General features: G+C 47.9%; 1 protein-coding gene and 1 further gene across 2 annotated transcripts; one reads left to right on the top strand and one right to left on the bottom strand.

Moving 5' to 3' along the window:
- Gm13778 lies at positions 1–22212 on the top strand.
- On the bottom strand, positions 8281–18538 carry Rapsn (receptor-associated protein of the synapse). 2 transcript variants are annotated; one of them, NM_009023.3, is made up of 8 exons: positions 18022–18383; positions 17125–17463; positions 11998–12156; positions 10952–11050; positions 10748–10870; positions 10266–10319; positions 8971–9170; positions 8281–8564 (listed from the first exon to the last, which is right to left on the bottom strand). In NM_009023.3, the coding sequence occupies exons 1-8, from the start codon at positions 18211–18213 to the stop codon at positions 8492–8494; spliced, it is 1239 nt and encodes a 412-aa protein (NP_033049.2). In that variant the 5' UTR covers positions 18214–18383; the 3' UTR covers positions 8281–8491. The 2 variants fall into 2 exon arrangements, with proteins under 2 accessions (NP_033049.2, XP_006499080.1); XM_006499017.4 differs by lacking the exon at positions 10266–10319 and having other exon boundaries at positions 18022–18538.
- Positions 22213–22227: the final 15 nt, after the last annotated feature.

Raw genomic sequence — 22227 nt, 5'->3', positions numbered from 1 at the left:
CTATTGGCCGGCGTACAGGCGGGGCGGGGCTTGCTGCACAACCGGAAGAGGCGGGAGGCAGGAGAAAGCCGCGGAGTCTTTCGGGAAATGCAGTTTTTAGCCTGGCGGATAACTGAAAAGGAGTTTGCACAGGTGCCGGTGCAATCTAAGAACCCAGGTAAACTTGGAATTCACGGATTTGCAAAATGTCCAGTGTGGTGGCGCATGCCTTTAGTCCCAGAACTCTGGAGGCAGAGGTAGGCGGATCTCTGAGTTTAAGGTTAGCCTGGTCTAGAGTGAGTCCAGGAGAGCTAAGGCTACACAAAGAAACTCTTGTCTCAAAAACCAAAAACAAAAGGGAGGGAGGAAGAGGGGGGGGGGAGAGGGAGAGAGAGAGAGAGAGAGAGAGAGAGAGAGAGAGAGAGAGAGAGAGAGAGAGAGAGAGAGAGAGAGAGAGAGAGAGAGAGAGAGAGAGAGAGAAAGAAAGAGAAAGAAAGAAAGAGAAAGGTTGAAAAGAAACTGCTAGGTTTGATGGCACATGCCTGTCATCACAGACACTGAGCCACTGCAAAGATGAAGCAGAAGGATTGCTGCATATTAAGGCCACCCTGTGCTACATAGTGTATTTCTAGCTATTCTGGTCACACTGTGAGTCTTAAACAAAAATAGCCTAACAAAACCCAGATAAACCATTGCTTCTACTAATATTAATGCAGATCTAACTGTCCACATAGGGAAGTTATTTTTGTTACAATGTACTGTATATATGTTTCTACTCTTGTTTAAAGTATTATATCTACACAACTCATGTGCTGTAAAGTTCTAGTCCTTTAAAAAATTTTATTTATTTATTTTGATTTTTCGAGACAGGGTTTCTCTGTGTAGCCCTGGCTGTCCTGGAACTCACTCTATAGACGAGGCTGGCTTGAATTCAGAAATTCACCTGCCTCTGCCTCTGCCTCTGCCTCTCAAGTTCTGAAATTAAAGGCCACCACTGACTGGCAGATTTATTTATTATTATAAATAAGTACACTGTAGCGATCTTCAAATGAACCAGAAGAGGGTGTCAGATCTCATTATGGGTGGTTGTGAGTCACCATGTGGTTGCTTGGGACTTTCAGAAGAGCAGTCTTACCTACTGAGCCATCTCTGCAGCCCAAGTTCTAGTCCCTGAAAGCTGCTATTACAAACTGTTTAGGATAATCTGAAAGGCAAGTTAGTAATTAGTTACCCATAAATAATGACATTTATGGTCATGTTAGATACTAGTTTAGTTAATTACAGAAATAAGCTTTATTTAGTCTAAAGATGTTTTCAAAGTTACACAGGTTGTAAATAGCTATAAACAAGCAATGCTTGCCTATTCAACATAGTCTATGTCGATAGATGGTCTTCAAACACTTCAGAGATCTATAGAATATGGCATTTAAGATGTCTTAATAACAAGGCTTTTTTTGTGAAATTGAGATGCATCAGCTCCTGGCATTACCTAAATATTATTTCAAAAAGATAATGGGCATTGAAGACCCTCCATATGGAGTTTGATTCATATGTGGCAAAGCTAGCCACCTGGCAAAAGACTGTCCTTGCTTCAATTGCTGACAACATGCTGTCTAAACCATGGACAGTGGGACACAGAGGAAGTCAACTGCCAAATGTTTCCAAGACAAGGTAGGCCAGTCCTTCATAATTCCCACTTCACAAAAAAGTGTGTCAGATCCAGGACAGCCAGGGCTATACAGAAAACCCTGTCTCAAAAAACAAACAAACAAACAAACAAAAAAGTGTGTCAGACATTGTGGCCTGTAGGCTGAAGATAGATACCCCACCACTGCAGAGGAACCTTGGGTGAAAACAAGGCAGCCAGCAGCCAGCAGCCAGCGGTCTCTGTCATTGCTGTAGTCTTGGAAGCTGCTTGCTCAGCACTTCCTGTTTTCTCGGGTCTCTGATGGGATTGAAGACTACATAGTTGCAGTCTCACATTAAGCTTAAGTTGTGAACGGTTTAAGAAAATGCTTTTAGGTCTAAGAAGATGTTTTTAGGTTAATACATGCAAGTTATGATAAAAGTGAATTAGGTACAGAACTTTGTACTCAACAAGATAAGATAAAGAAAGGTTACTTTCTTCAAGTTTGCCAAATATAAATGGACTGGACATTATGAATGTAATTTTTGTTTTTGTTTTTTTGGTTTTTCCAGACAGGGTTTCTCTTTGTAGCCCTGGCTGTCCTGGAGCTCACTCTGTAGACTAGGCTGGCCTCGAAATCCACCTGCCTCTTCCTCCCAAGTGCTGGGATTAAAGGCATGAGCCACCACTGCCCAGCATGAATGTAATTCTTACCTGATAGCTTTCATAATTGTTCTTATTGTATACAGTTTATTGATGTTAGAGAAAGAGCCTTTTATTGGACAAAGACAGGGAGAGTTTTAAGGTGATCTTTTTGTGCAATACAGTCTAGCCCAAACAAGGCACCAGAATCAGTAAAAGACCCTGTCTCAGGGGGTGAGAGGAAGCAAAAAGCAAGAAGATACTATTTAGACCTCTATCCTAGCCATGCTCATATCACACACACACACACACACACACACACACACACACACACACACACACAGGGAATACAGGACAGGAGGTGGGAAAGGATGGAAGATCTCAGCCTGTTTGGGTTTCTCATTATGAAGAATGACGGGACCGATCAGTTCTCTTGAGAGTAAAAGAGTAGTGGTGGTTGGGGAAAGATGGGAAAGACAGATGGTTTGAGAACATTGCAGTGCTGAGGGAAATTAGGACTCACCAGGGAACCATCCCAGCAGGAAGCTGAGATTCTGAGCCTGGCCTCAAGAAGAAAGAAAGCAGCTTGGGACATCAGGCCCATCGGGGCCTTGAAAGGGAAGAAAAAGCCCAGATCAAGGGATGAAGGAGGCCCTGCAGTCAACACTCTGGTGCCGGTACAAGCTGGAGCCAGGAGGGCATCGGAAATGGCTGGGTAGCTCCATCTGACCCTAAGCTCCTGGGGAAGGGACCAGGGATGGAGAGGATAGTCAAGTGTCCTTTGGCAGCTCCGGTCTCCTCACGCTGATCACAGAGTTGTGCTGAAGGAGAAGCAGGTTGGTGGATGTGGGTGCTCTCTGAGAACAATAAGAAAGTCCATGTTCTCTACGACAGCCTCAGATTCACCTCTTCTAATCTGTCATGGAGGATCCAGAGACATCAGGCCCAAGCTAGATGTGGTTACAATACCCACTGTCTCAAGAAGAAAACAAAAACAAAGCCTTCTCAGAACGAAGACTCAAGTCTGGTCCCTGACCACATCTTGTCAACATGCCATATTTTTCTTCACACACAGTACCTGGGCCCTTTGATTAGCGTCTCAGACCCTCAGTAACTTCTCCCACATCTAGATTTCTATACCTCCTATAAATCTATGTCACCACTGAATATCAGTGAATATTAACATTCTTTGAATCAGCAGCAAAATCTCACTGACCATTAAAGACTCGTCAAGTCTTACTGTTTCCCAGTCTCTGAGCTTCCCCTTCGGAGCACTTACCAGGCAGATATACCTTCTGTGTGATGATTTGGTTGTTTGTCTTCTCTGTTAAACTCCTTAATTACTCACGTCCTAGTGTTTGCACAAGAACCCAAGAGAATTCTCTCTCAGGCCACAAAACACAATCTCTTCCCCACCCCTTTAAGAGAGGGTCTCACTATGTCGACCAGGCTAGCCATGAACTCACAGAGATTCAATTACCTTGCCTCCTGAGTTCATAAAGGCTCACAACTGTGTGTGTGTGTGTGTGTGTGTGTGTGTGTGTGTGTGTGTGTGTGTATGCTCGTGTGTGTGTGTGTGTGTGTGTGTGTGTGTGTGTGTGTATGCTCGTGTGTGTGTGTGTGTGTGCTCGTGTGCGCTGTCTATCCCAGGCTGACGATGAACTCACTGTATAGTCATGAATGATTCTCCTGCATCCAAGCCCTGAGGTTACACACCTGTTTTTTACCACCACACAGGCTTATGCGGCACTGGCAGTCAAACCCACTGCCTCCCTCATGTAGGGTAGCCCTCTACCAACTCACCAACATCCCCAACACCAGCTTGCTTTCTGTTTGCAAACTGTGGCACCTGTCAACACGAGTCTATTCCCTAGTATCTCTTATCTCTCCCTCTCCCACAACATAGGCGAAAGCCCTCCCTCCCTGTTTCTGTGTCATACTTCCTAAAATTTAACGTTTTGAAAAATTCTTTACTTTGAAAAAAAGGTAAAAAATATATAAAAGTTGAAAGAACAATGAAAATCTCTCTCTCCCTCTCTCTCACTCTCTCTCTCTCTCTCTCTCTCTCTCTCTCTCTCTCTGTGTGTGTGTGTGTGTGTGTGTGCAGTTTTGAAGCATCCAGGCCAGTTGTCTTGTACCTAATCTGTTCTCTACATAGCAACCTGTGGAATTCCTTTGTAACTGCTTAGATCATGTCACTCTGCTTATAACCTCCACAGCAGCTGCCTGTCTCTCCGCATAAAAGCCCAAATCCTTGCAGCAGCCTATAAGGCCCTCCCTGTATGTTTAGCGTCTCTGGACTCCCCAGCTCTAGGCTGGTACGCAGCCCTCATGCTGTGCCTTGACTATAGCAAGCAGTCCCCTGTCCCTTTTTTCTAGAATAGCCTTTACTGATAATTTTGCTGCTTGACCTGGTCCCTATTTTTCATTTTTCTTTCTCTTTTAATATTTATTTTATTTAAGTGCATTCACATGAGTGCTGTGCCTAAGAAGGCCAGGGGGGAGATCAGACACCTCAAAGCTGGAATTATGCAATTTATGGAGTGTGAGCCACCAAAATGGGTGCTGGGAACTGAACTCAGGCCCTCTGGAAGAACAATAAGCGCTCCTAACCACCAAGCAATTTCTCCAGCCTATTTTTCTTTTAAATCAGGAGCAAACTCTGTACCTAACTGGTAATTGGCTGGAACTTGTTGTCTATTCCAGGCTGACCTTGATCTCCTGGCGGTTCTTTTGTTTGTTTTGCGAGACAGGGTTTTTCTGTATAGCCTTGGCTGTCCTGGAACTCACTCTGTAGACCACCCTGGCGGTTCTCTTGTCTTAGTTGTCTGAGTGGTGATGTAACAGCCACAGCCCACAGCACCTGGCTTTCTCACCTCCGTTTCTTCAGTCGGGGTTTGAGCCAAGGGCTCACACTTGCTAGACAAGCCCTACCCCACTGAGGTGCACCTCCACTCCCCTTGCTTCTTTTGACTCACCCTTCAATAATACCTCAGTGAGACGACCCCTAAGAACCACGCTAATGCCAAGCCTGCCAGCTCTGCCTGCTCTGGCCGGATCCACTCTACTCCTTTTTAAAAAGTATGTATTTTTGTCTTTTTTTTTTTAAGTGAAGATATGGGGTATTTCTTGGAATTCCCAAGGTGAATCAATTTTCCTGTGTCCTGAGGAGCTGGGGCTACAGGTCATGCCTGGCGTGTGTGTGTGTGTGTGTGTGTGTGTGTGTGTGTGTGTGTGTGTGTAGTATACATATACATATAGACTTAAAATAATCTTAACATTCCAACCCTAATAACTTCTTCTTTTGAGGGGAGGGACAGTTTTCAAGAGATGTCTCTGTGTAGCCCAAGCTGTCCTGAAACTCACTCTATAGACAGGGCTGGCCTCCACCTGCCTCTGCCTCCAAAGTGCTGGACTAAGGGTGGGAGCCACACCACAGCCAATTTTGTAACTGCTTTTCATGAATCAGATGGCAGTAAGGCGAGGGCTAGATGCCACACCCGCTGGATACTTCTGAGGGGATTTGCTGAGATGAAGCCCACTCTCCTGGGCTAGGGGATGTAGAGTGCTGACTTAGTGCTCGGACAGTCAGAGATCACAGTTACTCTGTGGGATGTTTCTAAAGCTGTATCCTCCTAGTGTTCTGCCTCCTTTCATCTCCTCCTGGAGATGTTAACCTTTCTCACCTGATGAACTGGGCCAGCCAATCATCTCCACTGAGACTCAGCTTTTCCTTCTCTTTAAAATTAATAACCACACACATCTTTAATTCCAGTACTTGGTGCACTTGAGGCTATCTGAGTTACATAGTGAGTTTCTAGGTCTGCCAGAGCTACACAATGAGATCCTTCCTTTAAAAAAAAATCATATCCAAGGGGAAAGATTGCTCATCAGGTAAAAGCACTTGCCCCCAAGCCTGGTGACCTGAGTCTGATGCTAGGACCCCATGATGGAAGCAGAGGACCGAGTCCCTTTAAGTTGTCCTCTTACATCCATGCGATAAAGCTTACAGGAGAACAGGATCACCGGAGCCACACCGAAGCCAAAGAGTGAAGCTTTACTGAGGTCTGTCTCTCAGAGAGGGGAGAGCAGCCATGCCAAACAGGAGGCTGGGTTTTTATAGGCCGGTTTACGTCAGGCTGGGAGTGACAGGAGAACATCAAGGAAAGGCAACTGCTGCAAACAAGCTGCTGTAAACAGAAATTTTTATGTGGGGACCTCGGGGCATTAAGATAACAGCTCTTGCGTACATCTGAGCGAGCCAGGACTGAAGGAGAGGTAACTAGCCATGTGGAAGATCGGCTGGTTTAAATGGGTTTAATAAGTTACGAGCCCATCATGGAATGAGCCAAGGCTTATAGCCTAGGCATTTAATAGTAAATAGTCTCAGAGTCCTTATTGTTAGGAACTAAGTGGCCAGAAGGAAAAATAGATTTTAACTATTATTAATTAATTTATTTATTTATTTTGCAGAGATGGGAAAGCGCTCATGTCTTTTTTCTTCGAATAGGACACCAACCTTGATTAACTCATTTTGGTTTGTTTTGAGACAGGTCTTATGTATTTCCAACTGGCCTCAGTTCTGCAGTGTAGCCGGGGGTGGGGGTATCTTGAACTTCTGACCCTCTGGTGCTATCTCATACATACTTGGTTACTGTGGTTTGGGGGACGGAATCCAGAGCTTCATGCATGCTAGGCAAGCACTCTCCCAGCAGAACTCTCTTCCCAGCCTTTAGCTCTCTTATTCAAGACATTCACATACACTCACTTTTCCCCCTGGTTCCCAATTCACGTAATGAGACTGTATCGCTCATATGGTGGGACTTGTAGAGGCCTTTGGGAGGTAGTCATTAGTTCTCCCCTAATAAAAAGTGACAGAGCCATGCATGCTGACACATTTCCTTAACTCCAACCCTCAGGGGCTAGAAGCAGCAGGAGCTTCGAATGTACATGATGACTGCTAGACCAGCCCGAACTCCATAGAACAAAGCCAGGCAGTGGTGGCGCATGCCTTTATAATCCTAGCACTCTGGAGGCAAAGGAGGCAGAGTTTCGACCAGTTTCAAGGCCAGCCTGGTCGAAAAATCAAATCAATACCACCTGAAAAGCAGGTGAGGCAGGGACCAGCGGCTCAGCATGTAAAGACACTTACCTCCAAGCTGGAGGGCCAGAGCTCCATCCCGAGGGATTCACATGGCAGAAGGACGCAACTGACTCCCCAAAATCCTTCTCCGACCACACATCCACACTGCACATTTGCTCCCACACATGTGAACACACACAAAATAAATGTGCTTAAACATATTGGTGGGGCAGAAGTTCACAATGCAGTCCACACAAGTTTCTAGCACTTTCCACGCTGCTATTCTGTCTATTGTGTAGTAGTTCCCTTCCAACTCCTTGTGCTGGTGTGTGTGCATGTGTGCGTGTGTCTGTGTGCGCATGTATTTATGTGCATGTGTGTGTTTGTGTATGTGTGTGCACGTGCGTGTGATCTCAGCAGCAGGGATCTTGTCTCCAGTTCTCTTGGGATGTGGTGTGTGTGTGTGTGTGTGTGTGTGTGTGTGTGTGTGTGTGTGATATCTCAGCAGCAGGGATCTTGTGTGATATCTCAGCAGCAGGGACCTTGTCTCCAGTTCTCTTGGGATATGGTGTGTGTGTGTGTGTGTGTGTGTGTGTGTGTGTGTGATATCTCAGCAGCAGGGATCTTGTGTGATATCTCAGCAGCAGGGACCTTGTCTCCAGTTCTCTTGGGATGTGGTGTGTGTGTGTGTGTGAGAGAGAGAGAGAGAGAGAGAGAGATATTTCAGCAGCAGGGATCTTATCTACAGTGTTCTTGGTGTGTGTGTGTGTGTGTGTGTGTGTGTGTGTGTGTGTGTGTGTGTGTGATATCTCAGCAGCAGGGATCTTGTCTCCAGTTCTCTTGGTAACTTAATTGTTCAGGTGGGTCGCCAGAAGGTCTCACAACATGCATGGAGTGAGGCCGTGTCTGGAGAAGCCTCCACGAGGAAGAAGGGTCAGAATCACTAGCACCAGGTACAAACATTTTATTTTTCTATAAAGAACAACGTAGAAAGAGGCAGGGGAGGGGAGCTAGGCCCAGAGGAGCAGCAAGCAGGCCTCTGGCCCTGAGTTGGCTATGGAGGACCTGGCCGATACCCTAGAATTTCACCAGGGCCTCGGGCTTGATGGTGGAGAAGGAGCCAGGGGAGGTTGTGTGGAAACCCAAGATGGCCGCTGAAGTCACACAAAGCCCGGCTTCATGGAGGAGCGGCGGCAGTTGGGGCAGCTCCTAGTGCCATTGTTTTGCAGGCATCTGTGGAGGTAGGGGGCTGCGTTCACTCACCCAGGCCAGACTTAACTTCAGGCCCTGGCTGTGTCTTCCTCCCTTCCAGACGAGGAGGTCACTGTCTAGTGGGAGAGAAGGCTCCCCTGGGCTCTGCTCACTTCCTGCCTGCCCTGCCCCCAAGGCTTCCAGGCTGCAGCAAAGTTGGCATCTGCTGCCACCCCAAGGCAAGTCTGGTCCTGGGAGCTGACTTGCAGGGGCTCCTTCTGAATTCCCCTTGGGATGATGATAAGAATGACCCCGCCCCACGGAACTAGAGGGAGAGTCGATAGCTGGTGGGAAATTGTGAGAACACACCGAGGCCCCAAGGAACCAAGACTGATTTAATATCGTCAGTGTGATTTGGGGGTTCCTGTCCACCCAGCAGAGGACTCACCTGAGATGAAAGATGTGGGAGCAGGGCAGGGCCTGCAGCCGGCTGTTCCTCTCCCCGATGGACTCACCACAGAGGCCGCAGTAGAGCTCAGTCTCCTCCACGCACTCGTGGAACCTCACTACGTGCGTGCGCAGCTCACGCTGCAGCCCTTTGCTGCGGTAGATGCTCTCACTCAGGCAATGCAGCTTGAGCTGGCTCAGCTAAGGCAGGGGGAGACAGATCCCATGAGGGACTCAACGAGAGGCAGGGCTAAGAAGGTGCCTTTCCCACCACACCCTTGCTTTGCTGTGGGTCCTGGGAGAAATAGCCTGCCCACCCCAGCCTTGGATTCCCTTTGAACAGAGAGTGGGTAAGTCTAGAGATAAGAAACACAGGTCCCCATGTTTTTGTTTTGGGATTAGGGTCTCATAAATATAGCCCAGGCTGACCTAGAATTCCTGATCCTTCTGCATCTACCTCCCAAATGCTGAAACAGGTGTGCCCCACCATACCATATTTCTGAAGGACTTCATTGGCCAAACCTGCTGCTATGTTGCCTCTACAATAACTAATGTGTTTTCCTATTTTTAGTGAATGTGCATTTCTGATCAGCTGGATACCCGGATAAACATGAGTGGTTGTGGTCCAGCCCAAAGCAAACAGACTTTGGCATCGTAGTTGGGCTGTGCCCCAGAGCCACAGAGATGCACATTTTCTAGAAGACTTTGGGAGACACAAAGCTTTCTTCAAGACTTTAAGATCTGGATACAACTGAGACATCTGAAGAAGCTACATGTACTATGGGTATATAGCTGGGAGCTGGGGACCTTGGGCCTCATCTATAGCATGAGAACACTCACGGGGAAGGAAGGCTGTAGTTAGTATTTATGAGGATACCCAGCTTTTGAGGACATTGTTAGGGTTGTTATCTTGGTTTTGTTTTTAAGATTAAAAAAGTGTACAAGTGTTTTTGCTTGCATATATGTGTGTACATATATGTGCATGTCTAATACCCATGAAGAAGACATCTACTCCATGGAACTGAGAGGCCCCCAGAAATATTCTCTGGGAGGAAGGTTGAGATCAAAGCTGTTGGATTGGCTTCAAGCACCTTCCAGAGGGTCAGAAGGGCTCAGAGCTTAAGCAGGGTCTCCTGTATCCCAAGCTGGCTTCCAGCTCACTGTGTAGTCAAGGATAATCGTGTCTCCTGTCTCCTCCACCCAAGTGGAGGGATTGCAGGCGCGTGCCAGCACACCCAGTTTCCCTCCTTTGGCTCCTGACCTCAGCCCGACCCAGGGGACATAATCATGTCTGACCTTATTGCCAACCTCTTCAGCTAAGTCCTGGGCTTTCTCAATGGCATCCAAAGCCTGGAAGGTGAGCAGAAGCCAGAGCTGTGGGTAATCTGTTTCGTTCATAGCCAAAACAAGGAAAAGTGGGCCTGGGGTATTGGGGGATGGGGGTGGGGGGCAGCAGGGGGCATTGCCCTGTAGGAAGGCAGCAGGAGAGACTGAGCCTTAGTTTATGCTGACAGGATGGGCAGAACGTGACTGCCTCGTGGGATGCTATGGGAGAGTTAAAGGGAATTTAAGAATATACGGTTTAAATGCTAGCTCTGGCCCCTTATAAGCTGTGGGTCCCTGGGCGAGGCATGGACCTTCTTTGACTGTTTAGGTCTCATGGCAGCAGATGTTAAATAAAGGGACAAGCCCAACACTGTACCCCCAGTGTTGGTTGAACAGCCCCAGATTGGGAGCATGCAAGTGAGCTTTAGCCACGCGAAAGGGTCTGGCCTCACCTTGTCTTGCACCTTCCGGGCCATCCAGCACTTGGCCACACCCAGCAGCACGTGCACCTGCCCGAGGCGGTTTCCGATCTCAGTCATGATGCTCATAGCGGAGTCGTACCGAGGGAAGGCTGTCTGCAGAGCCAAGCAGGGTTGGATTTGAGGTGCTCCAGGCCCGAGGTCCCCCCCCCCCCCACCTAATCCTGGTGATCTCACCTCCAGGTCCCCTCGGCTCCGATGGATATCGGCAAAGCAGAGCAGACAGAGTGCCTGTAGCGGGCGGTCACCGTGCTGCAGGGCAATCTTCATGGACTCCTGCAAGGGAGGCTGGCCGCTCAGGCAAGCTCATGTGACCCTACTATGGGGTGCCCTATACCCAGCAGTCCCTTAGAAGGGACAGCTAGGATCACCACATCCTCTTGTGGTTGCTGAGGCCTCTTGCACTGAACCACTAAGCTCGCAGTACTGTCTGACGGAGGGAAACCAGGACTCAGATCAGAGAGAAAGAAGCACCGTCATGGGGATGGGAGGAGGAAGCAATGTGAACCTGAGAGGGGAAACCTCAAGACCTGCTCTCTTTTTTCTCTCTGTGTGTGTGTGGGTGTGTGTGGGTGTGAGTGTGTGTAAGAGAGAGAGAGAGAGAGAGAGAGAGAGAGAGAGAGAGAGAGAGAGAGATCGGAGAATGGCATGGGCTTGAGAGCTGGAACTGCTCTGAGACTGAAGAGCCCCCCAAGCCTTTTCTTTTTTCTTTTGTTTTTGTTTTTTCCGGCCCAAGAGCTTTGAATGCAGTCCAAGCTAGTCTCACCCTAAGTGATCACACTGGCTCCTGAGTGCTGGGGTTACAGACAACATTGAATGTCTCTGTTTCACTAAATTTTTTTGTTGTTGTTTTTTTTTTTAAAGAAGACTCTCATATAGCCCAGCTAGGCCTTGAACCTCTGATCCTGTCTCCACCTACCAAGTGCTGGGATTCTAGACATGCATTCCTAAACCCAGTTTTATATAGGGCTAAGGGTTGAACCCAGGGCTTTGTACACGCTAGGCAAGCACTCTTGTCAGCTGAGCTACATCTCCAGCCCTTTTTTCAAAGTGGTCCACAGAGGCTGCTGGGGACAGAGAAGCTCCTGGCCGTGAGGATGGACCGGAAGGGAATGAGGCCTTCCGGTGATTATTGGCAAGCCTTTGAGGGAATCCATGGGCTGTGACCTGGGCCTGAGAGCCTCTCCCACCCCCGCCCCCTGCATGCTCCCCAGCTGTCCCACCTCACAACACTCCATGGCACTGCCCAGGTGGCCCAGCAGGCGGTAGGCCACAGCCATGTGGTACTGGCTCATGGCCCGATATTTGAGGCTCCAGCCTTTGCCATAGTCGTTGACAAGCTCTGCAGCCTTGCAGGGAAAGAACAGGGCTTTCTCATAGTCCTGCAGGGGACACAGAACAGGAGGGGGACACATTGAGTGGTAGGAACGGACCCAAACCCAGGGCTCCAGGCCTGGGATCTGTGACAGCCAGGGAACCACCGTGTTTGTTTGTTTGCTTGCTTGCTTGCTTTTTGCTTGTATGGATTGTTTGTTTGTTTGTTTGTTTGTTTGTTTGTATTTTTTATGTAGCTCAGAGGAGCTGCAAACTTGTGGTCTTCCTGCTTCGCCTCCTGAGTACTGAGGTCACCGATAGGCACCACAGGGCTCATGGTCCGCCTATTCACTCATTTCGACTTCCAGCAGTAAGCATAGTCCAGGGAGAAGGGGAAACCAGTGCACAAGTATGGCTTCTTGAGATTGCTGCTGGATGCCAAGAGCCAAACACAGTTCTTAGACTTAGCTGATGCATAATAAATAGTTGTTCACTAAATGAAAAGGCAAAGACACAGCTGACTTTTCCTCTCATGCAGTCCTAGATGGCTTCTTGGCTTCAGAACCAAACATGACTCCTGTGGGCTCAAAGACAGTGTTCCACCATCAGCACCAAAGAACATCAGATCGGGGTGATGGAGGCCAGGAAATCCTTCTTGAGTGCTTCCCTCTCAAATCCACCAATGCCTACCTTCCACTCATGAGGGAAGCAGGGGTTCAGGAGTGCCCTTGTCCATTACTAGCTGCATTGCCTATCTACACCGTGGTTCCCTTTCTGTGCCCGGTCCATACCATGGGAACCAACCCCCACCCCCAAGCCCCTACACTCCATCATGAAGAGCTTTCTACCTAATCATCTACTACATACAAACAAGTCCTGGCATTTCTTGCCTCATTTAAAAACCTAACAGCAAGGCCAAGTGTAACATGCTCACCTGGAACCCCAGCACTCAGAAAGTAGAGGCAGGAGAATCAGGAGTTTAAGGCCAGCCTCGGCTCTATGTGGAATTGGAGGCTGGTCTGGATCCATGAGATCCTGCCTTTACCACTCACCAAACCACCTACCCAACCAACCAAGCAAATGGACCAAAATTTTCCATCTGTAAGAAAGAAGGACTGGGTTTACAGTCAGGGGGAAGGAACTCCTAAACACTTAGGTCTGGGTTAGAGATAGCCCTGCTGTGTAAGTTCCAGTTGTTCTGGGATCTGAGAAGATTTAGTAGCAGCAGACAGCCTGGTCTACAGAGTGAGTTCCAGGACAGCCAGGACGAAACCATCAATGAACAAACAAATAAATGGGAAAAGCAGGACACAGATATGTCTAACGGCATTCTTACCCCAGAGGTGTGACCTCATCTTACCACAATCACTGGAGATAAATGAGGGATCTCAGGACGCCTCAAGGAAACACAAAAGCGAGATGGAGAAATGAGACGTGACATTCTACAAAGCAGGTAACCTGGTTTCTTTAATGTGTCGTGGAAAATAAAAGGGAGAGCCAGAATGTTCTATTCAAAGCCATAAAAGACACTAAGCCACTGGCTGTGTAGCTCTGGCTGTACTCTGCATTCAACAAGCTGAGGGTAAGGGAAGTATTTTGGGATAAGCAGAGAAATGTAAATAGAGCATTCAGGCATTCGGGGATTATTTGGCTGCTCTTCTGAGATTATGATAATGTTGGTGTGTGTGTGAACAGTTATTGTAGCTATGTAAGAGCGGGTCACTGGAAGATAAAGATCCTGTTTAGGTTTTAGTGATGCGAATAGAAGTTCTTCAGGGTCAAAAATGAGATGCTGGGCTGGAGAGGAGAGGTGGCTCAGCAGTTTAGAACACTTGCTGCTTTTGCAGAGGGCTTGGGTTTGATTCCCAGCACCCACATCTGTAATTCCAATCCCAGGGAATCTGATGCCCTCTTCTGGCCTCTTGGGGGCACAGACACATATACAGTGCAAGCAAACACTCTTACATGGGAAATAAAGTAAGTCTAAGAAATACAATAAAAATAAAGGAAAAATAGTGAGGTGTCAATAATTTTTCTCCCTCGCTCTCTCCCTTCCTTTTAAGACAGAGCTCACATAGCCCAGGCTGGCTTCGAACTCATTGTCAGTTAACAATGACCTTCAACTTCTGATCCTCTTTGCTCTGCTTCCCCAGAGCTGGGATCAGAGGCCTGGGCTACTGCACTCAGTTATGCAGCGCTAGGAACTTTGTGAGCACTCGGCAAGCACTGCACAGACCATGCTGCACTCTCAGCCTGATGTCAATACTACAATACAGCAGATATAATACAATACAACAGTTTCTAATACAACAGTTAAACTATGTACAACAAAAGTCGCAGAATATGAATGATTGGTACATCTAAGTAATGGGTACATGGGAATTCACTGTAACATTACACCTTCTTATATTACTTTCCCTTTTTGAGGGACAAAGTATTTACCATGTGCCAGCACCTAAAATTCTCCCAAAGCGGGGCCTGGAGAGATGGCTCAGCAGTTAAGAGCACTGACTGCTCTTCCATAGGTCCTGAGTTCAAATCCCAGCAACTACGTGGCAGCTAACCACCATCTGTAATGGGATCCGATGTCGATGCCCTCTCTTCTGATGTGTCTGAAGACAGCTATGGTGTGCTTATATAAACAAAATAAATGAATCTTAAAGAAATTCTCCCAAAGCTTGAGGCTAGAGAGGCGATGGCTCAGCAGGTAAGGGCACTGGCTGCTCTTCCAGTGGACCTGGTTTTGATTTCCAGCATCCAAGTGTCAGCTCACCACCTCTGTGCTTCCAATGCCATTTTCTGGTGTCCACAAGCAATGCACGAATGTGGTACTCAGACACACACGTAGGTAAAACACCCACAGCCATACACATAAAATAAAAATGAGAAAGTCATTACTCATGTACATCTGGGGTTACACTAGGCTGCCTGAGAACCACTGAAATCCTGGAAATCAGAAGCTTTTGGTCACTGACCCTACCAATAAGTTCACACCGCACCTCCTATGTCACTGTCCTCTCGGTGGCCTCCCTCTCCCTTGGCCGCACTTTGCCTGACACTTATTCCTGGGATCTCTGCCTGGTTCACCCTTCTCCACCACTCACTGAGGCCTTCTGACCACTGTCTTAAAAATGGTGCCCCGAGCCAGGCGTGGTGACGAACGCCTTTAATCCCAGCACTCGGGAGGCAGAGGCAGGCAGATTTCTGAGTTCGAGGCCAGCCTGGTCTACAAAGTGAGTTCCAGGACAGCCAGGGCTATACAGAGAAACTCTGTCTTGAAAAAACAAAAAACAACAACAAAAAAATGATGCCCGACCCCTCATCCTGGTACTGCCCACTCTTCTTCACATGATGAACAACCAACTTCCTGATTGCGTTAACTGTTCTTCTCATCCAGACAGTGCGGAGCTTCCTAAGAGACCCTGCCATTGTCTTTGTTGTTACAAACACAGGGCCCAACAACAGTCCATGAGATGTAGTTGATCCTCAGTTAAAAAAAAAAAAAATATATATATATATATATATATGTATATATATATATATATATATAATAATTTTCTTTTGTTGTTTTTGTGTGTGTGTTTATTTGTTTTTTGTTTGTTTGTTTGTTTGTTTGTTTCGAAACAGGGTTTCTCTGTGTAGCCCTGGCTGTCCTGGAACTCACTCTGTAGATCAGGCTGGCCTTGAACTCAGAAATCCACCTGCCTCTGCCTCCCAAGTGCTGGGATTAAAAGCGTACAAAACCGCGCCTGGCTTGTTTTTAGTTTTTTGAGACAGGGTTTCTTTGTGTGTGTAGCCCTGGCCGTTCTGGAACTCACTCTGTAGACCAGGCTGGCCTCACAGATAGATCACAGATCATATAGATCTGCCTGCCTCTGCTTCATGAGTGCTACCCAGCTCAGTAAATATTTTTTCAAGTATTTATTTGATATTAAGTGTATGGCAGGGCTGGTGAGATGGCTCAGTGGGTAAGAGCACTGACTGCTCTTCTGAAGGTCCTGAGTTCAAATCCCAGCAACCACAACCATCTGTAACAGGATCTGATGCCCTCTTCTGATGTGTCTAAAGACAGCCACAGTGTACTTACATATAAATAAATAAATCTTTTTTTAAAAGTGTATGGCGTGTGGCCTGGGTGTATGTATGTGTACCATGTGCATGCAGCAGCCTGCAGACAACAGGAGAGGCATGGGATCCATGGAAACTGTAGTTACAGGCAGTTGTGAGCCACCATGTCAGTGCCGGGAACCAAACTTGGGTCCTCTGCAAGAGCAGCAAGCGCTCTTAACCACTGACCCATCTCTCCAATCCCCACCCCTGCCAATAAATATTAGACTAATGAGTCTTTACATCACTGTTATGAGTCCTGTTCTTCCTCATTTATACACAGATATCTTAAAGTCCAGAGAAGTAGGTACTTGCCCAAGACTAGACAGAAAAACAACTTGTTCTTGTACAAGGGCTTCCCTGTCTTCCAGTTCATCTGAGAGATGGAGGTGTGACTCCGGGCCCTGCCTTACCTGGAGTTTCTCACTCACTGAACCCATTTCTAAAAGGAGGGCTGCGGGCAGTGACCAGAGAAGGATGAGGTTCCTAAGAGGCCCTCAGGGCTTTCGTGTGCTGGACCTGGAGGAAGCAGGTCCAGCCTCTACAAATCCCACCGGTGAGTTCATGGATGCCAGAGTTTGTGGACCTGTCCGTGCTGCAGAAGCTCCCTGACCAACCTCATCACTGGCACCGAGAACCATGCATCCCATCCAGGTGAGTGAGGCAGGTTCATTGGCCAGTTTAAAACCCATGCCACCTGGGGGGCCCATTTGCAGGATGGGTGGGTCAGATAATTCTGTTCTCCAATTGGCTAAGGTTGATGGCATTGTCTCAAAAGAACTTTTGGCCAGAGAAAGTCAAATAATATTTATCATATATAAACAGTATGAACACCCCCGCTCCCCCCGCCCCCCACACACGAGGTTCTCAGGGAGCCTCAAATCCCCCATTATCATTTCCCTCATCCCCCACAAAGGAACCAGGCCCACCTTGACCTGGGCGTAGAAACTGCCCAGGCTGCAGCAGACACGGCACTCCAGCATGGTGTCATCGTTGTTGTGGGCATAGCGCAGGGCCTTCTCAAAGCTCTCCAGGGCCTTCTGGAAGAGGCTGAGGCCCAGGAAAGCATTGCCCATGCTCAGGCTGACCTGACCCCCAAGCTGGGCACCAGCCCTGGTGCCAGGCAGGCCGAGGCAGGTCTTGCAGTAGGAGATGGTTTTGTGGAACTCACATAGCTTCTCATTGCTGCGCGCCAGGTTCAGGTAGCTTTCGAGCAGGAAGTCAGCATCCTCCAGTCCCCGAGCAGTATCAATCTGGACCACGGCAAACTGACCCCGGGGGGAACAGGTAGACAACACTCAGCAAGGCTGCATTCCCTGGCTGCCACAGCCAGAGAGAATGGCAGACCCTGAAGCTCAGACTCAAGAGTTTCAACAACCTCAGATCCATCCTCCCAGGCTCCAGTCATAGCAGAGAAGTTCTAACCAAAGCTCAGGGTAGACATACACTTTCACTCCCAGCCTCAGATCTGGAGTCTACCACTGACCAGCCTGACCCTCAAACTTGGAGCCTGTTCCTCCAGGCAGCAAGCAGCAGACTAAAATCTAGACTTGGAGGTCTGGGCTTAAGATCCCTGGATGCCTGTGAACATCATTGACACCGAGGTCAAAGGCCACAGGCCTGACTCTGACGATACCCAGCCAACTAAGACTCAGGATCTCCCATGCATATTCAAAACTTCAGACCAGACACTAGCCTATGAGACCCAGAGGTTCTCACTCAGGAAGATACAAGGGTGTCTGGGAGTTGGAAGCCACCCAGTCCTGTTCCCAATCTTCTCACAGCACCTGGGCCCTCCCACAGCACCCTGGAAGGGTAATGTGTACCTTCAGCATCTCTTTGTAGCGGCCCATCTCCGAGTGAGCTGTTACCAAGCAGCCCAGTACCCGGAAGCGGCCCACGAGGTCAGAGCCCTTCTCCAGCACCTTCATCCACACCTGCAGTGCCTTCTCTGTCTGGTTGGACTGGTACAGCTGCAGTCCTTTTTCAATCTGTTGCTTTGTCTGGTCCTGCCCCATCTTCCCACAGCCTGGCCACTCGGAAAGACCGTGGCTGGCTAGGTGTCTTTAGACCCTCATGGTGTTGGACCCACGGTGTCGGCTGATCTCTGGGGAGTGGGGGTGGGGGGAGCACACCAGGCAAAAAGCTAAGCAGGGCCTGGATGGACAACGGGCGCCACCCTGGGAACAAGGCTGGTTCAGCCCCTGTCTGCAGCTGTCCCTGCCAGTTGGAGCCACGTGGTTTCTGAGGAATGTCAGCAGCAAGGTCACGAGGGTTCCTGCTGCACCCACTCCAAGCTGAAAGGTGGCTGTCCCAGGGATATAGGCACTGCACCACCGGAGAACCTGTTTGGTGTCCCCTTTGACACTTCTGACACTGGCCTTGGTGCCCCTGGCAGGTTATGCTCTTTGGAAGCCTTGTCAAAGGCTGTCTGCCAGGATGCAGGCAAGCCTTAGGCCAGAGGTTTTGACAGCAGGAAAGCAGCAGGCAGGACACTTGGCATCAGGGAGAGGAGTTGAATGTTCGCCTTGCTGCTGATTCTTGGTTCTTTTTCTTTTGTTTTGTTTTCTTTTCCTTTTTCCTCTCTCTCTCTCTCTCTCTCTCTCTCTCTCTCTCTCTCTCTCTCTCTCTCCGCCTCCCTCTGTCTCTCCCTCTCTCCCTCTCTCTGTCTCTCTGTCTCTGTCTCTGTCTTTCTGCTTTGAGACAAGATTTCTCTGTGTACCCTGGCTGTCATGGAACTTGCTTTGTAAGCCAGGGTAGCCTCAAACTCAGATATCTGCCTGACTGCCTCCCAAGAGCTGGGACCAAAGGAGTGAGCCATTGTACCTGGCTAATGGAACATTCCACCCCATTCCCCCCAAGACAGGGTTTCTCTGCATAGCTCTGGCTGTTCTGGAACTCACTCTACACCAGGATGGCCTCAAACTGAGAGATCTACCTGTCTCAGCCTCCTGAGTGCTGGGATTAAAGGTGTGCACCATCACAGCCCAGCTTCACCTCTTTTCTTCCCAGTTCCTCCCCCATTTTATTTTCTCATTTTACCCATCACATAGACACTTACCTGGGCACATGTCCACACTGTTCCTAACAATTAGCCAGTTGATGGGAGGCCTGGTTTCCTCCTAACTCCCTTAAGCAAATCATGTAGCTCTCTGAGCCTGCTTCCTCCTCTTCGAGGCAAGGATAGTTAAACTCTCATAGTGGTGTGTGGCTCTCACACAGCACAGCACAGCACAGCACAGCACAGCACAGCACAGCACAGCAATGGGCACCAGCCTGGCCCTGCTTGCTGTATTTCTGTATTAGCTGTGTGAGCATAGAGAATTTGGGCACATTGCTGGCCCTGGAGAAGAAAGGTTAACAGCACCTAGTTCACAGGATTCCCACAGAACTAGAGGAGCTGCTGATTGACAAGGACTTAGAACAGTGTCTAGTGTGAAGGAAACAGTGTGTTAGTGAGAAGAGATGATACTACCTACCCCTTGACAAAATGATGACCAGAGGCCACAATTTGGTCCTTGAAGATTCACGAAGTGTCTCAATCCCAGGGGCTGGTGAGATGGTGTAACAGCATTTGCTGCCAAACATAACAACCCGAGTTTCATCCCTGGGAGTCACGTAACCGGACGAACAGACTTCCATAAGTTGTCCTCTGACTCCCGTATGAGTGTGTGCATTACACACGGACATGATAAATAAGAAAAATCCCCCAATTCCAATGCCAGCTGGTTTGACAGCATCTCTAACAGTGAGCTCTAATACCAAACACTGCAGCACACTGTCACAGTGGTGCTGGATTGCCGCTATCTTCAGAAGTGTGTACTCATGAGCAGTCCCCATCAGTCCTCCCTAATTATGGCTATCGGGTCTCTCCCGTCCTAGATCCATATCATGAAGGCCTAACCCCTTCCTCACAATGCAGCCAGCCGTATGTGGAAATAGTCTTTAAAGAGCTAGTTAAGGTGGGCTGTAATCCATTGCCAGGAGATATGACACCTTCATACATGCAGGCAAAACACCAATGCGCATACAATGAAAAAAAAATCATGTTTTAAAAGTTTATTTAAAAAAGAATCCCACCGGGCAGTGATGGCGCATGCTTTTAATCCCAGCACTTGGGAGGCAGAGGCAGGCGGATTTCTGAGTTCGAGGCCAGCCTGGTCTACAAAGTGAGTTCCAGGACAGCCAGGGCTACACAGAGAAACCCTGTCTCGAAAAAACCAAAAATTTATTTATTTATTTATTTTTAAAAAAGCTAATTAAGGCAAAGTGAAGTAGGTAATAGGGGCTGTGTGGATTCTTCAGGGGAAATATAAAGTGTCCTTTTACCAGGTAGACTTGGGTGGACCTGTTTTTTAAAAAGCATATTTAGCGTGTGTGGTGGTATATACACTTTCAAGGCCAGCACTTGAGAGGCAGGTCTACATAGCATAGCAAGTATGGTCTACATAGAAAGTTCCAGGTCATCTAAAGCAACAAAGTTCAACCCTGTCTCAAAAACATGTGTGTTGTGGGGCTGGTGAGATGGCTCAGAGGTTAAGAGCAGTGGTTGCTCTTCCAGAGGTCCTGAGTTGAATTCCCAGCAACCACGTGGTAGCTCATAATCTATACGGAGATCTGATGCCCTCTTCTGGCTTGTGGATGTATATGCAGCAGAGCACTCACATTGAACAAAATTTTTTTTAACAATTTTTTTATTAGATATTTTAACAAATTTTAAAAATTAAAAAAAAATATATAAAGTGTGCATGTGCGGGAGCTCACAGAGGTCAGAAGAGGACATTAGATCCTCAGGAACTGGAGTTACAGGCAGTTATGAGCAGGGGATTGAACTGCTGTCCTCTGGAAGAGCAGCCAGGCTCTTAACCACTGATCCATCTGTCCAGGCCCTGAAACTATTTCTTTGGTGCCCACCCAGGTTTACCCTGATTAACCGGTGTTCCCTGGAGCACGGGTAATTTAGGCAGTTCCATCGTAACACCCACTTGGTATAGGGATGAATCCCAGAAGCCTCATCACGGGACTCCTTGCACAGCTTGCAGGCAACCCCACTGAAGGCTCTCCCTCCCCCACCAATGATTGTAAGGTGGGACCACTGAGACACCTAGCGTTGAAACTTTGGTTGTTCTAAGGTCCTTGATCAGTCCTCACAGGAAGAGATCTTTGTTGCATTTTTCTGAGGAGACAGTTATCCTGGAACCGTACATGGGACACCAGTAACTGACCAAAGAAGGGATTTCACCTGTCTAGCTTGAGTGAACCAACGACTTTATTACAGTTACTTACAGGAGCAGGGTGACCAAAGGCAGCTCTTCGCTGGAAAGCTCACCCCAGCAGATGAGGACTTCTGTATTCCTGGAACCTCCTCCACAGCTTATAGTCTGACCACTGAGCCCTGTCCTCCCAGTGCCCGCTCACAGGTTGCATAACCTTACAGTTTCCTTGGCTTCCCAAGTCCTGAGTCTCTCTCTTTCTCCCCATTCCCTCCTAGAGTACAATTGAATTTGGAGGAAACAGCTTCACAATACTGGAGTGGGCCTTAACACCTATTATGGGAACTTAAGACACAGGAAGAAAACGTGAATCCCAGCGTGTGGTGCACACTGGAGACCAACTCAAGGCCATCTTCAGGTCCAAGGAATTAAGGCCAACCTAGGCTACAAAGGACTGTCTCAAAATGACAAATGACTTCAAGAGAGACCTATTCTTGACCATCTTAAATTTCTAGTTTCCAAAACTGAGTGAGTGTTCATGGAATTACCCACTTGGAATGCTTGGACCATGTCATGACCTTTAGTGAAAGGTTTTTTTTTTTTTTTAGGTAACATAACATTTGGGTAAGATATCAACACTTGTAAAGGTTTATTTTTATTACACTGTATTATTTTTATTATGTGTATGTGGGGAGGGGAATGCACCTATAAATGCAGGCATCTGTGGAGTTTGCAAGTGTTGAATGCCCATAAGTAGCTGTTCTATGAAGGAACATGGGTCCTCTTCAAGAGCAGTGAACAACATATATGTATTTGTTT

Source organism: Mus musculus, chromosome 2 (genome assembly GCF_000001635.26).
Source record: "Mus musculus strain C57BL/6J chromosome 2, GRCm38.p6 C57BL/6J".
Lineage (NCBI taxonomy): Eukaryota > Metazoa > Chordata > Mammalia > Rodentia > Muridae > Mus > Mus musculus.
This window is presented reverse-complemented; position numbering and strand designations above follow the sequence as displayed.

Excerpts from the sequence above, each read along its gene's own strand:
- Rapsn (NM_009023.3), bottom strand. The coding sequence starts at position 18,213 with ATGGGGCAGGACCAGACAAAGCAACAGATTGAAAAAGGACTGCAGCTG. Across the intron at positions 11,051-11,997 it reads GTGCCATGGAGTGTTGTGAG|GAGTCCATGAAGATTGCCCT; the intron begins GTGGGACAGCTG and ends CCTCCCTTGCAG. Across the intron at positions 10,320-10,747 it reads CCCGGAAGGTGCAAGACAAG|GCTTTGGATGCCATTGAGAA; the intron begins GTGAGGCCAGAC and ends CTCACCTTCCAG.